Source organism: Myotis brandtii, unplaced genomic scaffold, assembly GCF_000412655.1.
Source record: "Myotis brandtii unplaced genomic scaffold, ASM41265v1 scaffold470, whole genome shotgun sequence".
NCBI lineage: Eukaryota > Metazoa > Chordata > Mammalia > Chiroptera > Vespertilionidae > Myotis > Myotis brandtii.
Genome location: NW_005367953.1, coordinates 1,956,235 through 1,971,086, shown reverse-complemented (window position 1 = coordinate 1,971,086; position 14,852 = coordinate 1,956,235). Strand labels below are relative to the sequence as shown.

At 38.5% G+C, this 14,852-nt stretch overlaps 1 protein-coding gene across 1 annotated transcript in view; it reads left to right on the top strand.

The window, feature by feature from the left end:
• The window catches only part of MEGF10 (multiple EGF-like-domains 10), a 168,622-nt gene extending 164,852 nt beyond the window's left edge, over nucleotides 1-3,770 (top strand). The window contains exons 25-26 of the mRNA XM_005875838.2: nucleotides 957-1,163; nucleotides 2,376-3,770. Of these exons, the coding sequence (XP_005875900.1) occupies nucleotides 957-1,163; nucleotides 2,376-2,554 (386 nt within the window). The 3' untranslated portion in view covers nucleotides 2,555-3,770. The remainder of the gene's footprint in view (nucleotides 1-956; nucleotides 1,164-2,375) is intronic.
• The last annotated feature ends 11,082 nt before the right edge of the window (nucleotides 3,771-14,852 follow it).

The window sequence follows — 14,852 nt, the reverse complement described above, 5'->3', positions numbered from 1 at the left end:
TACTGTGGTTATTCCAGCAAACACACAAACACGTTTGACTGACATCAAGACAGTGACCACAGATGGGTCAGTTAGAGCAGAAGTCGGGGGAATGCAAGTTTCACTTTGCTGGGGAAACACTTATATTTCCTTAAAAGAAGTGTGGCTTATGGGGGGAGGAAAGGAAAGAGCAGGGAAAATAGGAAGAGATCAGTGTGGTTACATGTTCACTGAGGCCTGCTCTTCAGGAAGAATTTGAGTAATAACTTCAGGTGCCCAGTACTGAGGTTTTACAAGAAATCCACGCAGCACAAATGCTTTCTTCACCATGATAATAGAACCTTCTTGTGCTCCTGGGTCCATCAGCAAATGGTTTCTCAGTTGAAGACTTTGAGAATTTGGAGATTCTTAGTAAAATAGAATGGAATTCATTTCATTTGAGTGTGATAATCAAAATGAAATCAAATCCATGATGTTTGTATTGGTATTCACCTTAGTAATTTTATAGCAAATTCTCTCCAAAATAAGTGAAAAACATTTAGTATTATTTTTAGTGCATATAATTCAGAAAACTAGCTAGAAAGAAAAACTGCCCAGCCCTGGCCAGTGTGGCTCAGTTGGTTGGAGCATCATCCCACCGAACAGGTGGCGTGTTCAAGTCTTGTTAGGGCACATACCCAGGTTCTAGGTTTGATCCCTGGTCAGGGTATGTGTGGGAGGCAACTGATTGATGTTTCTCTCTCACAGCAATATCTCTCTCTCTCTCTCTCTCTCTCTCTCTCTCTCTGATAATAATAATAATAATAAAATTTTTAAAAATTGTCTAAGTAAATTATCACCAAGAAAAAAAAACATTTTTCAGTACACCTGAAACTATAATAAAAATAATATTGAATGTAAACTGTAATTGCAAAATAAAATTTTAAAAATAACGTTCGTGTAATATCATTTGCTTTTCCCGCTATTTCTCTTTACAGACTTGGGAAAGAATTCTGAATATAATTCAAGTAACTGCTCCCTAAGCAGTTCTGAAAACCCATATGCCACTATTAAAGACCCACCTGTACTTATCCCCAAAAACTCGGAGTGTGGCTATGTGGAGATGAAGTCACCAGCACGGAGAGATTCCCCATATGCAGAGATCAATAACTCAACTTCGGCCAACAAGAATGTCTATGAAGTTGGTGAGTTCTCCTAACCAAGAAAGAACCTGGTATGGGAATTTAAAAAACAAAACTTTCAAAGTCTTTGAGAATACAACAGCATTTCATACAAACCTTATTAAAAATGGCCCATATTTTAAGTGTAAGCTGTGTTTACAGTGATCATATTAATTGATGTCAAATAATTTATTCAGGGAAACACCATTTAGAAAATTTAAAGGAAGTTTTCCTTATCTCCCACCTGGTCATCCATCTTTTGTTTTATAGCCATAGTGAATATTTTAGCCTGCATGTGGAATAGCATATGTATCATATTAGCTAATATGTCAACTTAGCCAAAACAAATGGTTCCACTAGATTAAACAGGTGGTTCCAATTCCTGGTTGCATTCATTATATTAATATAATATAATGCTTTTAGCAGGATTAAAACATTTTACTTCTAAATTTGTCTAATATATCAGTAAGAGTCTAAACTGTGAGTCTGGTACAAATTAATAAGAATTCAATTTAAAATTAGAGATACTTTGATTGCCTCTTGCAAGTGCAATTTGGGGGAAGTTAAAACATATCAGAGCTATCACTAGCTAGATAATAGGGCTATATAATTTAATTTTTCTTACTCTCTATCTCTGTATCAGTATTTATGATTGAAACTTTAAAAAATTCTCTACTACTTGTATATGAAGTGACTAATTTAACTCTAGTCGCTAGTAATTCATTTTATGCTGTAGACATGTCACTGAAGATATATAACTATTTAAAAAATATTAAGACAGCTTTTTAAAATGGAAGGCATAGTGAACTAAATTGTTATAGAAAGGTCAGTAACAAGTCCCCTTTGCTCTGTCCCATAAGCTTACCACCATAAGATTGGAACTCAACGTATGTTTCCATGAATTGAGTTAACTTCTAAGGACCTCAGTCTTCTCATCTGTAGAGTAAGGGGTTTGCACTAGATTATTTCCCAGGTTTTTCAGACAATGATTCATATCCAGGGTTTCTGTATATCCCCTTGATGTCTTGATCCCAATGATACAGTCATCCTTTTGTTCCGAGCACCATTTGTGGGCATCAGTGGGTCTACCAACCACAGAGTAACCACCTCTGTGATTATAAAAGGATCATTTGTTTTTAAAAATAATATTTTCTTATTTGACATTTGCAAGAAATTCCATGTTCAGTTTATTAATTTTTTATTGCCAATAAATTAACGTGTCCCTGGTTGTCACAGAACCTACAGTGAGTGTTGTCCAAGGAATATTCAGCAATAATGGGCATCTGACCCAGGATCCCTACGACCTTCCAAAGAACAGTCACATCCCCTGCCATTATGACCTGCTGCCAGTCCGAGACAGTTCACCCTCCCCCACGCGAGAGGACGGAGGCAGCAGCAGCAGCAGCAGTGAATGACACCAAAGGACCTTCGGTAGCCGCTGGAACCCTTTCCAGAACTGAAGTTCGGTTCTTCTCCATCCTCACGTTGCCACCTTATGTGAATGTTAATCTACTTGGTAGGCAATTGCTGGGCGTAACCCAGAAAGCTCAAAGCTGAGGCTGACGGACGGTAGGTCCCTGGGTACGGGTGGCTGGGCAGGAGATACCATGTGATTTTCCATTCTTGTTAGTTTTAGAACTGCACCCCTGAAGCATGACTTCCTGTAAAATCTTGGCTATGAGCATGAACTTGCAGAACTTCTTCAGCGATGTGGGCTGCAGTGGACATTGGTATGATTGTTTGAAAAACTAAAGTTTAAAGATTTTTTTTCTCATTCGCATTGTAGATCTGTACCTAGGATTGTGCAGTTTGCCATAAAATTTAGTGTGAACCACTAAATATGTAGAAGAAAAGGGGCATATTATTGAGTCCTGATTATTTGGGTGTGTGTGGTTTGTTTTTTTTCAGTTGGACTCAGAATTGTAGGGGTAACATGAACCCAGGAGAAAACATTCTGTCAAGTGGCATAACTGGATAGACTGAATAAAACCCTAGCAGAAGTAGAAAATTTAAATATGAAATTTAAATATGTAGACCTTTTTTAGAATGAAGAAATGTACACTTAGAATTATTTTAGAAACACTAGAGTTATTACAGGAGTCAATATGTACTAGGCAGAGGCGATTTTTCTCCCTGTTTGACCCACAGCCCACTTTACATCCATGACATTATTCTGATCACTGTCCCCATCATACACATTCACCACTTGAGATCCATAACATATCAGTAATTATTTCATAAATATGGAAATGGAATAATTTTATTTTTAAAAGACTGGATTGAATGAGTGTATAATGAATGATTGGAAAAGGTTGTAAATTTTAAGTGTACGAAGACACTTAAGTTTTGTAAACCATTAGTAATACATGCTGTAATATAGAATTAGCAGAAAGTTTTTATTAATTTTCCCTAGAAGTGACTGAAATGTTTTTGTGCGTATTTGAGGAAAGGGCACTTTTCTTTTATTAATTGTTGATTTAGAGAAACTATGCTTAAGCTGGTCTTTTGCATTGCTAATATGACATGTATCCCATTTTTCTTTAATTTGTATTTTCATTTTTAAGTTGTATATTCTACATTTTGTAGTGTTTGAATTGTTAATGAAAAATATTATATGTCTGTTGTTTCTTGTATTGTTGCCACTTATCTTTTTGCTTGATACAAATGCATTGTTCTTTTTTTCTTTCAGAGGGAGGAGATAGAAATATATAAATCAAATATATTAAAAATTGGTCATTACTAAAATAGTACAAAACCATAGGTGAATGACTTATAATTGAAATAGACAAGGTTTTCAATATTCTAAAATGGAGTTCCTTTGGTCTGTGGGTTCTGAGTCTTGGTTAAACCAGGGGGGCTATTGTTCCTGAGTGCGTGCCACAAACTGCTCTTATTAACACCATCACTAGGGTGATCGTATAATTGATCATCCAAACTGGGACACTTTTGAGAGTAAATGCGGACATTATCAATGATTATCCTGCAATGGGCTTCAATCTGGACTGCTCCAGGCAAACCAGAACAGATGCTCATCCAGTGCATACTGATCATGCAATAACATTCTCACCCCAAAATGCCAGTGTAATGCCAGAAAGCTAGTTTCTCTTTCTTGGACCTACGTGAGCAAGCCGAAGGGCTGGAAGGCTGAAAGCGGAAGCAGCTTCATAAGAGAACACAGTGGTCTTCCATCTTAAAGACACCCTGTGTGGTGTCCTGTCTCAGGGAGTCAATTAACAAATATATATTGTGCACCTGTTCTGCCAGTAGTACCCATGTGGCATTGCCCCCGCCAGTCACTGAGTTGGGATATTCCAGTGACTTCATGTCATACACCTGCACCTGCGATGGCGGTTTGGTCAGGTGGATGATAGAACAAACATACTTAGAGCATTTACTCCTTGGGTGGCTCTTTCTTTTAGGGAACCCCAAAGTTAGTTCAAGGAAATGTGGGCTTGCCTGGAATACACCTTAGAAAGAATTGATTTATTCCCACAGTTAACCACTGCCTGACTCTTGCTCGATGATAGCGAGTAGGCATCTCTTGGAGGCTCTTGTTAGTCAATAGCCATAAAGAGTCCTTATTGGTAAGAAAAAAGTGACATTTCCTCCTCCCCCCATTTCTTTTTCTTTTTTTTTTAAATATTTTATTGATTTTTTTATAGAGAAGAAGGGAGAGGGACAGAGAGTTAGAAACATCGATGAGAGAGATCGATCAGCTGCCTCCTGCACGCCCCCTACTGGGGATGTGCCCGCAACCCAGGTACATGCCCTTGACCGGAATCGAACCCGGGACCCTTCAGTTCACAGGCCGACGCTCTATCCACTGAGCCAAACCGGTTCGGCCCATTTCTTTTTTTAAGGATCATCTCTTCAAATTTCCATGGTAAGTTTGAGTTTTCCCATTACTCCCTGAAGATAAGTAAAAGAAAAAAAAATACCTATTTCTTTTCTCATTCCACTATAGGAAGAGGGGAGGGGAGGGTATACTGACGCTAAAACTCATTCACATCTGCATGCCACACAATTATCACATTGGTATAAAAAGGGTTCCTAGATTTTCCTGACCATTGATTTTATCATAGGCATGTTCTTGTGGTATTAATCTTAGCTGCTTATTTTGAATTAGTGCACTTCTCAATTTAAAATCATAATGCATTTTAGAAGTTTCATATGTTCTGTGTACTGCAATCACAGAAGTAAAAAGTCTAGGACTTCCAAGAACCAAATTTGTAAATATAAACTCAAAACGAATACTGTTAACATTTTGTTAGTATACAACCAGCTTCAGTTTGGCCTCGTCATTTAGAGTTAGCAGTCCTTGTCGTAACATTCAATGTGCAGTTGTAACCGATAGAAATTCTTAAATTTGTTGCTGAGAGTCTACCTCCCTCCCCATTGTTTTCTTTGTTGTCTTCAATTGAATCTAAACAATAAGGACTTCTCCAGGCCTTGTTTTCATTTGTTGCGAGGACACCTGGAAGCAGACATCCTGGTCTTCCCAAGGCACGCCCAGCACTGACGTGGAGACCAAGGCCCGCGGGCCCTCCCCACAGAAGTGGAGCTAAGGTTAAATTTTGTAAAATAATGAATTTTCTATCTCTGAGTAATGTCTTTATTATTCAAAATAAGTATTTAAGAGGTATTTTGGTCTTCAAGGCTTTATGTCATGGAAATGTACATAGATATGCAAGTGTGAATCACATGGTGTGGCTGGGTAATTGTTTATTAACTAAAGATGTTTACTGCCCTTTAAGGTCCTCTTCCAATTAGTATCCGAACACTGGGTCTGCTTATTCCAATTTAGTATTTAGTCCAGGCTTCATTATCATGTAAGCAAATAGCAATATAATTTTTTAAAGGAAAAAAATGAGACTATATTAAGTTTTCTTGATTTTAGTAAGCAAAACAAAAAAAAATGCTTTCAATGTTAAAATATCTCTTCTCCAAAGATGATAAACTTTCATCAGTATTAGCCTCCATCGCCATTTATACCATCAAAATGTGTAATAGATGAATGCAATAAACTTTCGAATAGAAAAACTATAAAGTTGTGTTTATTTCTATGTTTCATTCCATTACTAATTAAAGAGAAGAAAAAAACTTACTATCTTACTGGAAAAATTAATATTTTTTCATGTGTGGACTCATAGCACTTCATATATACACTAGAGGCCCAGTACACATTTTGGGCCGGGGAGGGATGTGGGAGATTGGCCATTAGGGGAGAGACCGCAGGAGGGCTCCAGGGCGTGCCCAGCCCATATTGCTCAGTCCCAATCAGCCGGACCCCAGCAACAATCTAACCTACCAGTCAGAGTGTCTTCCCCCTAATGGTCAGTGCAGTCATAGGGAGTGGTTGAGCAGCCTTAGCATATCATTAGCATATTATGCTTTGATTGGTTGAACTGAACGGACAACCAGACACATAGCATATTAGGCTTTTATTATATAGGATTTAAAAAACAGGTATACTTTATAATATTTAATTGCTCATGTATCTGCTTTCCCTTCAGAATTCTTGTTCTTAAAGGACAGAGGATCATATTTGGATCCCTGGAACCCAGGTCAGTGACTGATAGGTCTTCTAGAAATAGCTTTAGGTTATCTTATATGGATTTGCTTTTTAAATCTCAGTAGCCTATTAACGTTTTCTTTTATGATTAAAACATTTCTGAAACACTCACTTTATCGCATTAAATATGAATAAAACATTTCTTCTCTTAATTCTGTTTACTTACTGAGGGCCTGAGTGCCAAGCACAGTAGGGGATGCAGGGAAATATACGACATGAGCTACTCTTGAGTCACTCATTATTATTATTTATTAGGGAAATAAAGTATCTTACTAACTGGCTTTGGGAAGTTACTTGACTTCTGCGGGCCTTGAGTTCTATGTTATTTAATAGTGAAAATAACAGTACCTATTTCAAGGACTTTTGTGAGAATTTAATAACTTTCTACATACAAAGCACTTCAGTGTCTATATGTGGTAGATAGCTGGTGTTAGCTGTGTAACAATTATGAAAAATTAACCAATAATATGATTTAGTTTGTTATAACCAGATGAGTTGTGAGGCTGGTAAGTCAGAAGTGAGCATTTAATGAGTATTATGAAACCTACATGTCCATGTGACCACATCCTGATCTATTTTTGTACTATAAAAAAATTCCATACATATTTTATTTCTGGAGTTGTAATTGAGAAAAACAATAATAATATGATTTCATCTTCCAGTAATATGTTATATTCCTAAGAATTGTGAATGCTTTTAAAATGTTTGGGTGTGGGGTTCTGGGAAGATGGTGCCCTGGCCTTGCATTCCCATCCTGGCAAATACAGCCGTCCAGATACAGTCAGGGCTGCCCTTAGCCACCTGAAGAGGCTCCACCCACAGTGGGACCCCAAGTCCTTGAAAGAGGTGCATGTAGGGAGCAAAATGTAAATGGGAGTTGCTGGGGGGGGACTGTGGAGAGTGTCTTGGGAGAGCCAGCTGACCTGGGAGATACACAAGGAGAAAGTAAGGGAAGACTGCCTCTGCTGCGTGCGTGTGCAGCAATGAGAGAGGCTACCATCTCAGGAGGGGTAGTGTCCAGGCTGGGCTAAGATCACATTTCCCTACTTGGACTTGTGAACCGAGAGGCCTTCTGCCACTTACATCAACATCCGGCAAAGGGGATCTCTGGCTGCCCACTGAGGGGAAAACCCCTACTCTGCCACCAATATGCAGGAAAGACCAGAGAGTTCCACGGAAGTATTGAAAACCAGCACGTTGTCAACTCGAACTGGCAGAGAAAAGTCACAAACCACCCAATGGGAACATCACAGCCCAGGTAGAAGGAAAAGAAGCTAAACTGGAAATCCACAATAAACCTCTACTGTGGAGGTGGAGCTAATTATGTAGATAATGGAAGAAATCCTAGATAAAATATGATTAAAACTTTTCAAGGTATATTGTAGGACCAGAGGACGTTTCCTGGAACTGAAAGTAATGATTTGCCAATTAAACTCTGTGGGCTGCTTCAAGGTGGCACTCTAGTTCTCTTACTAAAATCCATGGCCTCGTCTTTGCCTTAGTTTCAGCTTGGTGATCCCGGTGGCCTGTGGGTCAGTGTTTAACCGCCAGCTGTCTGAAAAATAATTAAAGGCACTGATCTGTATGTAGCACTTTATCATTTCCATGAGTAAGTCCTCCCACCAGGGCCCAGGTGAAGCTACAACAAGACATCACTGGATGGTTAGGGAGGGATGCTCAGTAGCACACCATAATAAGGTTTCTTCACAACATAGACACGATAACAGTAAATACCATCAAGGACATAACTAATAGTAAAAGGTAGTAAAATAATTAAAATTGGTGAATTTTAAGCACAACTTTTTAAATTATACCTTACTGAATTGTAAACATAAATACTTTAATTTTAATAATGTCTGTGCATAACAACTGGCTCCCAGAATTCCTAAAGTTTTCACAGTTGGCTTTCAACAAGCCCATATGAGGTGCTTCAGCACATCCCTGTGTTTGTGTAACCCTGATTTCCGATTGTCCAAGCAGGGACCATGATCTCAAGCCACTGACATCAATTCACAGAAGGAGCTCACAGTGTATTTCCTCCTGCCTTTTAGTTTTACATCCTGAAAAACTTGGCCCATTAAGTTTATACATTCACGTAAGCATTTATTTACTGAAAATACTGTGAGCTGTGTCTTCTCAAATGTATACATTTCTGATGGACTCATTTTACCAGAAAAACGATGATAGGAACTAGATTATTTCTTTCTTAAAAGATCCTCAGACTAATTTGGCCTTGAAGGAGTGCTCCTCGTTAGTGGCTTTCCCGAGAAGCATTGAATTACAGTGGTTCTCAACCTTCCTAATGCCGCGACCCTTTAATACAGTTCCTCATGTTGTGGTGACCCCCAACCATAAAATGATTTTCGTTGCTACTTCATAACTGTAATTTTGCTACTGTTATGAATCCTAATGTAAATATCTGATATGCAGGATGTATTTTCATTGTTACAAATTGAACATAATTAAAGCATAGTGATTAATCACAAAAACAATATGTAATTATATATGTGTTCTCCTATGGTCTTAAACACCCCCTGTGAAAGGGTCGTTCGACCCCGAAAGGGGTCGCGACCCACAGATTGAGAACCGCTGAATTAGAAGATGACTTCACTCAAGGGTCCTGGGCTCCTTAAGCTATATAAACTCTTAGCCTGACGATTTATTTAGGAGTTACCATTCAGAAAAAAATACACTTATGCACAAAGCTATTTAATGATGCCATTGCTTATCACTATACACAGAGTTCCTTAACTTTGTAATAGAACCCACTTGAGACTTTTCCCAGGATGAATGCCCAACTAACAGAGACCATTAAAAATTGATGACTGTGTTATAAGAACTGGATTGACTGTTTTCTTCACAGGGCACTGGTTTGAAAAAGACTCACTTTAATATTTCTGTTCACTAAATATCTGGGAATTGATAAAAAGCAAGTGCTTGAATTATAGCTATAATTTTTTTTAAGTCCTGAATTTTTTTTTATTGCAGGTAGATTTTATTCTGGCAGAAAGTAAACTGACGTTGAATCACTAGACAAAGATAATTTTAAAACACTGGAATGGAAAATAGGTGTTTTCTTACTCGTCTGAGATGTTAAAAGAAAGCCCTGACAGCTTAAGCTCAAGGGTTGGTCTCCAGAAAGAATGTATTTAAAAAGTGGAGAAAATAAAGGGAAAAAAATAGGAAAAAATATGCAGAGGCTCAAAATATTGCTATTTTCCTTTGTAGAGCAAAGTATAAGATGATTGCCAATGAATACCCTTAAACTTGGAGTGAGAAACCATGTGGCCATATTAATGATGAGAAAATTCCTTTTAGTTATTAAAAGAGTGTCATTTTCCTTAGAAGGAGAACTGATTCTTCCATGAGCTCAGCACCTGATATGTAAAATGGGTTTCCATTAAGTGATCTTAATTGAATACACAAATATAAGAACGTTACATACTTCATTAAGTGCTTTAGAAACTTTAAAAGCAAGTCAGTATTAATTTACTTGAATAGTAAAAAGCCACAGTGCCATTAAACAAAACCTTTAAGCATAATCTATTAAAACATTATCATGTAAGCCTATATATTACAGAATACAAGACGCATTTCCTGTTCTAAAGGCAGACTGACTTAAATGATGCAGGCCAGGACAGCCTCCCTTAGACTAATCTCATCGCCGCCCAAGATGATGACTTGAAGGAAAACATTTTCTTGGGTGTTTGCATCCTGAATTATTCGCTTTAAAAAAACTGGACTCCCTACTTTATAGTCAGAGCTCTTATATTGTTAGAAATCAGTTCAGAGGCAAAGGACAAACACGTTCTCCAAGGAAAACCTCAGAGGAATCGGGGGAAACCACCAACTGCTCTGAGAAGCAGTGGCCCTTTATCTAATGACAGAGCTGGCTGGTGTGATCAGCCAGAACCCAAATCCTCTGGTCGCAGCAGATTTCTTCCTGACATTTTTGCTCACAGCTGCTCTCAGTGTCTTGTTACTTCATGCATGCAGAAGTGGAGCGTGTTGCATGTACACAGCCATTACCGTGTTGATTAGAACAGAAGTCTGACAGCATTCCTAAGTAGGACTTAAAGACAAATGTTGATTTGCTTTCTCTCTGCTCCTCTATGGAGGACCATTTCACCCTTCCCTGAACTCCTTCCCCACTGTCCTCTTATCCCACCACATCCAGACCACACCACCTCTTCCTTTATCATGCAAAGAAGATTTTGCTACTGTATTTAAAGAATTCTGATCTCATTTTATGGTTAGTCACAGCCATTATTTAAGTCTCCATATTTATTTATTTTACCTCCTCTCTATATACCTTACTGCAGCGGTTCTCAACCTGTGGGTTGCGACCCCTTTGGCGGTCGAACGACCCTTTCACAGACCATCCTGCATATCAGATATTTACATTACGATTCATAACAGTAGCAACATTACAGTTATGAAGTAGCAACGAAAATAATTTTATGGTTGGGTCACAACATGAGGAACTGTATTTAAAGGGCCAGAAGGTTGAGAACCACTGCCTTACTGTCTTCATTATCTATTTTTTCAGAGCTATAGATGAGGCTTTTATCGTGACTACTGCAAATTCTTTCTAGGATTAAGAGAAATATACTTGAAATGATATTCAAATTGATACCATTTGAGAATGAGAGAATGAACGAAGCTGCTATCAACACCTATGTGCAGGTTTTTGCATGGGCAAACGTTTTCAGTTCATTTGGGTAAATGCCAAGGAGTGCAACTGCCGGATCAATATGGCAAGTATGTTTAGTTTTGTAAGAAACTGCCAGATTGTCTCTGATGTGGCGGCACCATGTTGCGTTGTCACCAACAATGAGTGAAAGCTCCTGTTGTTCCACATCCTCGCCAGCATTTGGTGTTGTCATTGTTCCAGATTTTGGCCACTCTGATAGGTGTGTAGTGGTATCTCATTGTTCAAATTTGAATTTCTGTAATGACATCTGACGTGGAGCATTATTTCATATGCTTCTTTGCCATCTGTGTGTCCTTTTTGATGAGGTGTCTGTTAAGATCTTTGGTTCATTTTTTAATCACTTGTTGATTTTCTTGTTCAGCCTTAAAAAGTCTTTGTATATTTTGGATAACAGTCCTTTATCAGATGTCTTTTGGAAATCTTCTCTCCCTGTCCATGCTTATCCTCACAGTCTCTTGACAGTGTCTTTCGCAGAGCAGAAGTTTTTAGTGAACCCCACCTTATTATTTTTTTCACAGCTTGTACCTTGATGATGTATCTAAAAGTCATCATCATATCCAAAACCACTTACTTTTTCCCTGTGTTATAGTCTAGAAGTTTTATAGTTTTGCATTTTACATTGAGGTCTGTGGTTCATTTTGAGTTAATTTTTGTGAAGGTTTTTGAGTTAATTTTTGTGACGGTTTTTGTAAGGTTTTTGTCTAGATTCCTTTTTTTTTTTTTTTTTGCATGTGGATATCCAGTTGTTGTAGCAGCATTTGATGAAAATACAATCTTAGCTCCATTATATTGTCTTTGCTCTTTTGTTGAAGTTCAGTTAACTGTATTTATGTGGGTCATTTCTGGGCTCTCTGTTCTGTCCCATTGACCTATTTGTACTCTTTCACCAACTATCTTCATTTCATCTGTGGCTGAGTGACATTTATGTGGGGGAAATTTTCAGTCATTATTGGTTAAATATTATTTCTCTTCCTGGCTTTCTTTTTTCCTTCTGCTATTCCCATTGTGTATATGTCAGACCTTTTGTAGTAGTCCCAGAGATCTTGGAAATCGGTTTTTTTTCTGTCTTCTTTCTCTTTGCTTTTCAATTTGAGAAGTTTCTGTTGTGCTATCCTCATGCTCAGAGATGCTTCCCTCAGCTGTGTCCAGTCTGAGCCCATCAAGTGCAATCTTCACTTGTTACAGTGAAGATTGTTACAATGTTTTTTTATCTCTAGCATTTCTTTTTTATTCTTCCTTAGAACTTCCATGTGTGCTTACATTACCCACCTGTTCTTGCATATTGTCTACTTTACTACTAAATCCTTTAGTATATTAATCATAGCTTCGCAAAATTCCTGGTTTGATAATTTCAACATTTGTGTTATATCTGATTTTGGTCTAATGCTTGCTCAGTCTCTTCGAACTTTGTTTTTGCCTTTTACTATGACTTATAACTTTTTAAAGTGTGTATTTATTGATTTGAGAGAGAGAAAGGGAAACATCAATTTGTTGTTGTATTTATTCATGCATTCATTGGTTGATTCTTGTATGTGTCCAGACCAGGGATCAAACCACAACCTCGGCGTATTGGACGATGCTCTAACCATAGAGCATCCAAGACCTATGCCTTATAATTTTTCGTTGAAAGGTGAACATAATATATTAGGTAAAAGAAACTAGGGTGAGCAGGAGCTGCTGTAATGGTGGGGAGGAGGGGAAGTGATCCCTCGTCCTGTGCCCCATTGCTCTCAGTCTCCCTGAGCCTGTCCCTGGGCTGGGAGCTCACAAGTGATCCTCATTCCCTCCCTGTCCCGTCAGGTGGGACAGGTGGGAGGGGCCGGAGACGGGTATTTCCCTTCCCCCAGGGCAGTGAGGCTTGGTCAGCAGTTTCACCTGAGGTCAGGCTTGTTAAGAGCTGAGTGCTCACCCTGCTGTTTCAAATGGCTCCTTTCCCCTCTTCCCACCAGGAGCACGAGGGCGTTTTCTCCACTGTTCTCTGGGAGAGCCTGCTCTGAGTTCTTGGCAGGGAACTTACAGGAGCATGGGCACCCCTAAGGACTGGGTCCCCGAGTTTCTCTACTCTCAAAGGCTGGTTCATCCCGAGCCTCTGGGCCTCAGGCAACTCCCTGCTTCACAGCAGTTCGGGCCTCCTGCCGGCTGGCTCCTACCCTCCCTCGTCTCTGCTCCGGTGAGTTGTGACTCTTTATTCACCTGTCAGTCTCTCGCATTTGGGGGTAGTGGTGGTGCTGTGACCTCCCTTCTCTGACGGAGCTGAGCTAAGACAAGTTATTGGCTTTTTGGTTTGTCCAGCTTTTTAGTGGTTGTAAAGTGGCGTGGCGACCTCTAAGCTCTTTACTAGTACATGTGGGACTGGAAAAAGGAAGCCTGAGATATCATTTTTATGTCAAGGAAATGAATACACCCTAACTTATGAGTGTGTAATTGCGGTGCAGAAGAAATGCTGAATTCTTTCTTCTTGAATATGCAAAAGGCCCTTAGTCACTGGTTCAAAACTACGCTTAGAAGGGCCTACTGTGTATTACTAGAACTTGTCAGTGATTAACATTTCAGCTGTTTTCTTTTAATAATAGAAGAAATATGCATTTTGAAAGTTTCATTTTTATCATTTCATGTAATGGTATATATTTGGTGAGGTGTGGAATATTGTACATTAGAAAATTATTCTTATCTTTTGGGAGCTTCTAGTCTAATTTAAATTCTCTGCCTTTTATGTAGAAAAGCCAAGAGAAAAGGTATTAATGCCTTTTTCCTCAGCACCTTCTAGTCTTAAAATCCATTACGAGTTCTAAAATGTTAAAATGCAGCTGTGCGTCTCTTCTAAAAGTAAGGGTCACAGTATTTATTAAAATAAGGAGAAGAAGCAATGTTTTCACTGCCTGAGCCAGACTATTGCTTATTCTCTTGAAAGAGTGTAAAATTCACTGAAACTGCCCAATTCTACACTTTTTTCCTCTGCTTTTCTCATCCAAACATGTATGAAATAATGGCTGAATCCTTTCCTGTCAGGACACCTCTAGGTAATAAATCACTTTCTACTTGAAGCGACAAGTGATTTCATTTATCTCTGATCAAGGAATCCAAATAGTTGATAAATTGGTAAGACAAACCCAAGAAAAACAGGGATTGACTATCACTGTAAACCTTTTTATTTCTTTGCAATTATTTTCAGATATTTTGTTCATTGGTCTCGTTACTTTTCAATACTTGCTATCATTTGTGCTTCTGCTATCAGATAATGTTTTGCCCAGATTCCAAATCAGATGTGATCAATCCAAAGTTTTTTTAAGGTATTATCATGACTTAAATGAAAATGGAGGATGGCCATTCATCACTTTTGAAAGCTGAAAGTTTTTTTCACAATCCTTCAGCATGTCCATGAGATGGAGCTAGGCTTTCTCACGACTAATCCACATCCAGATCCTCC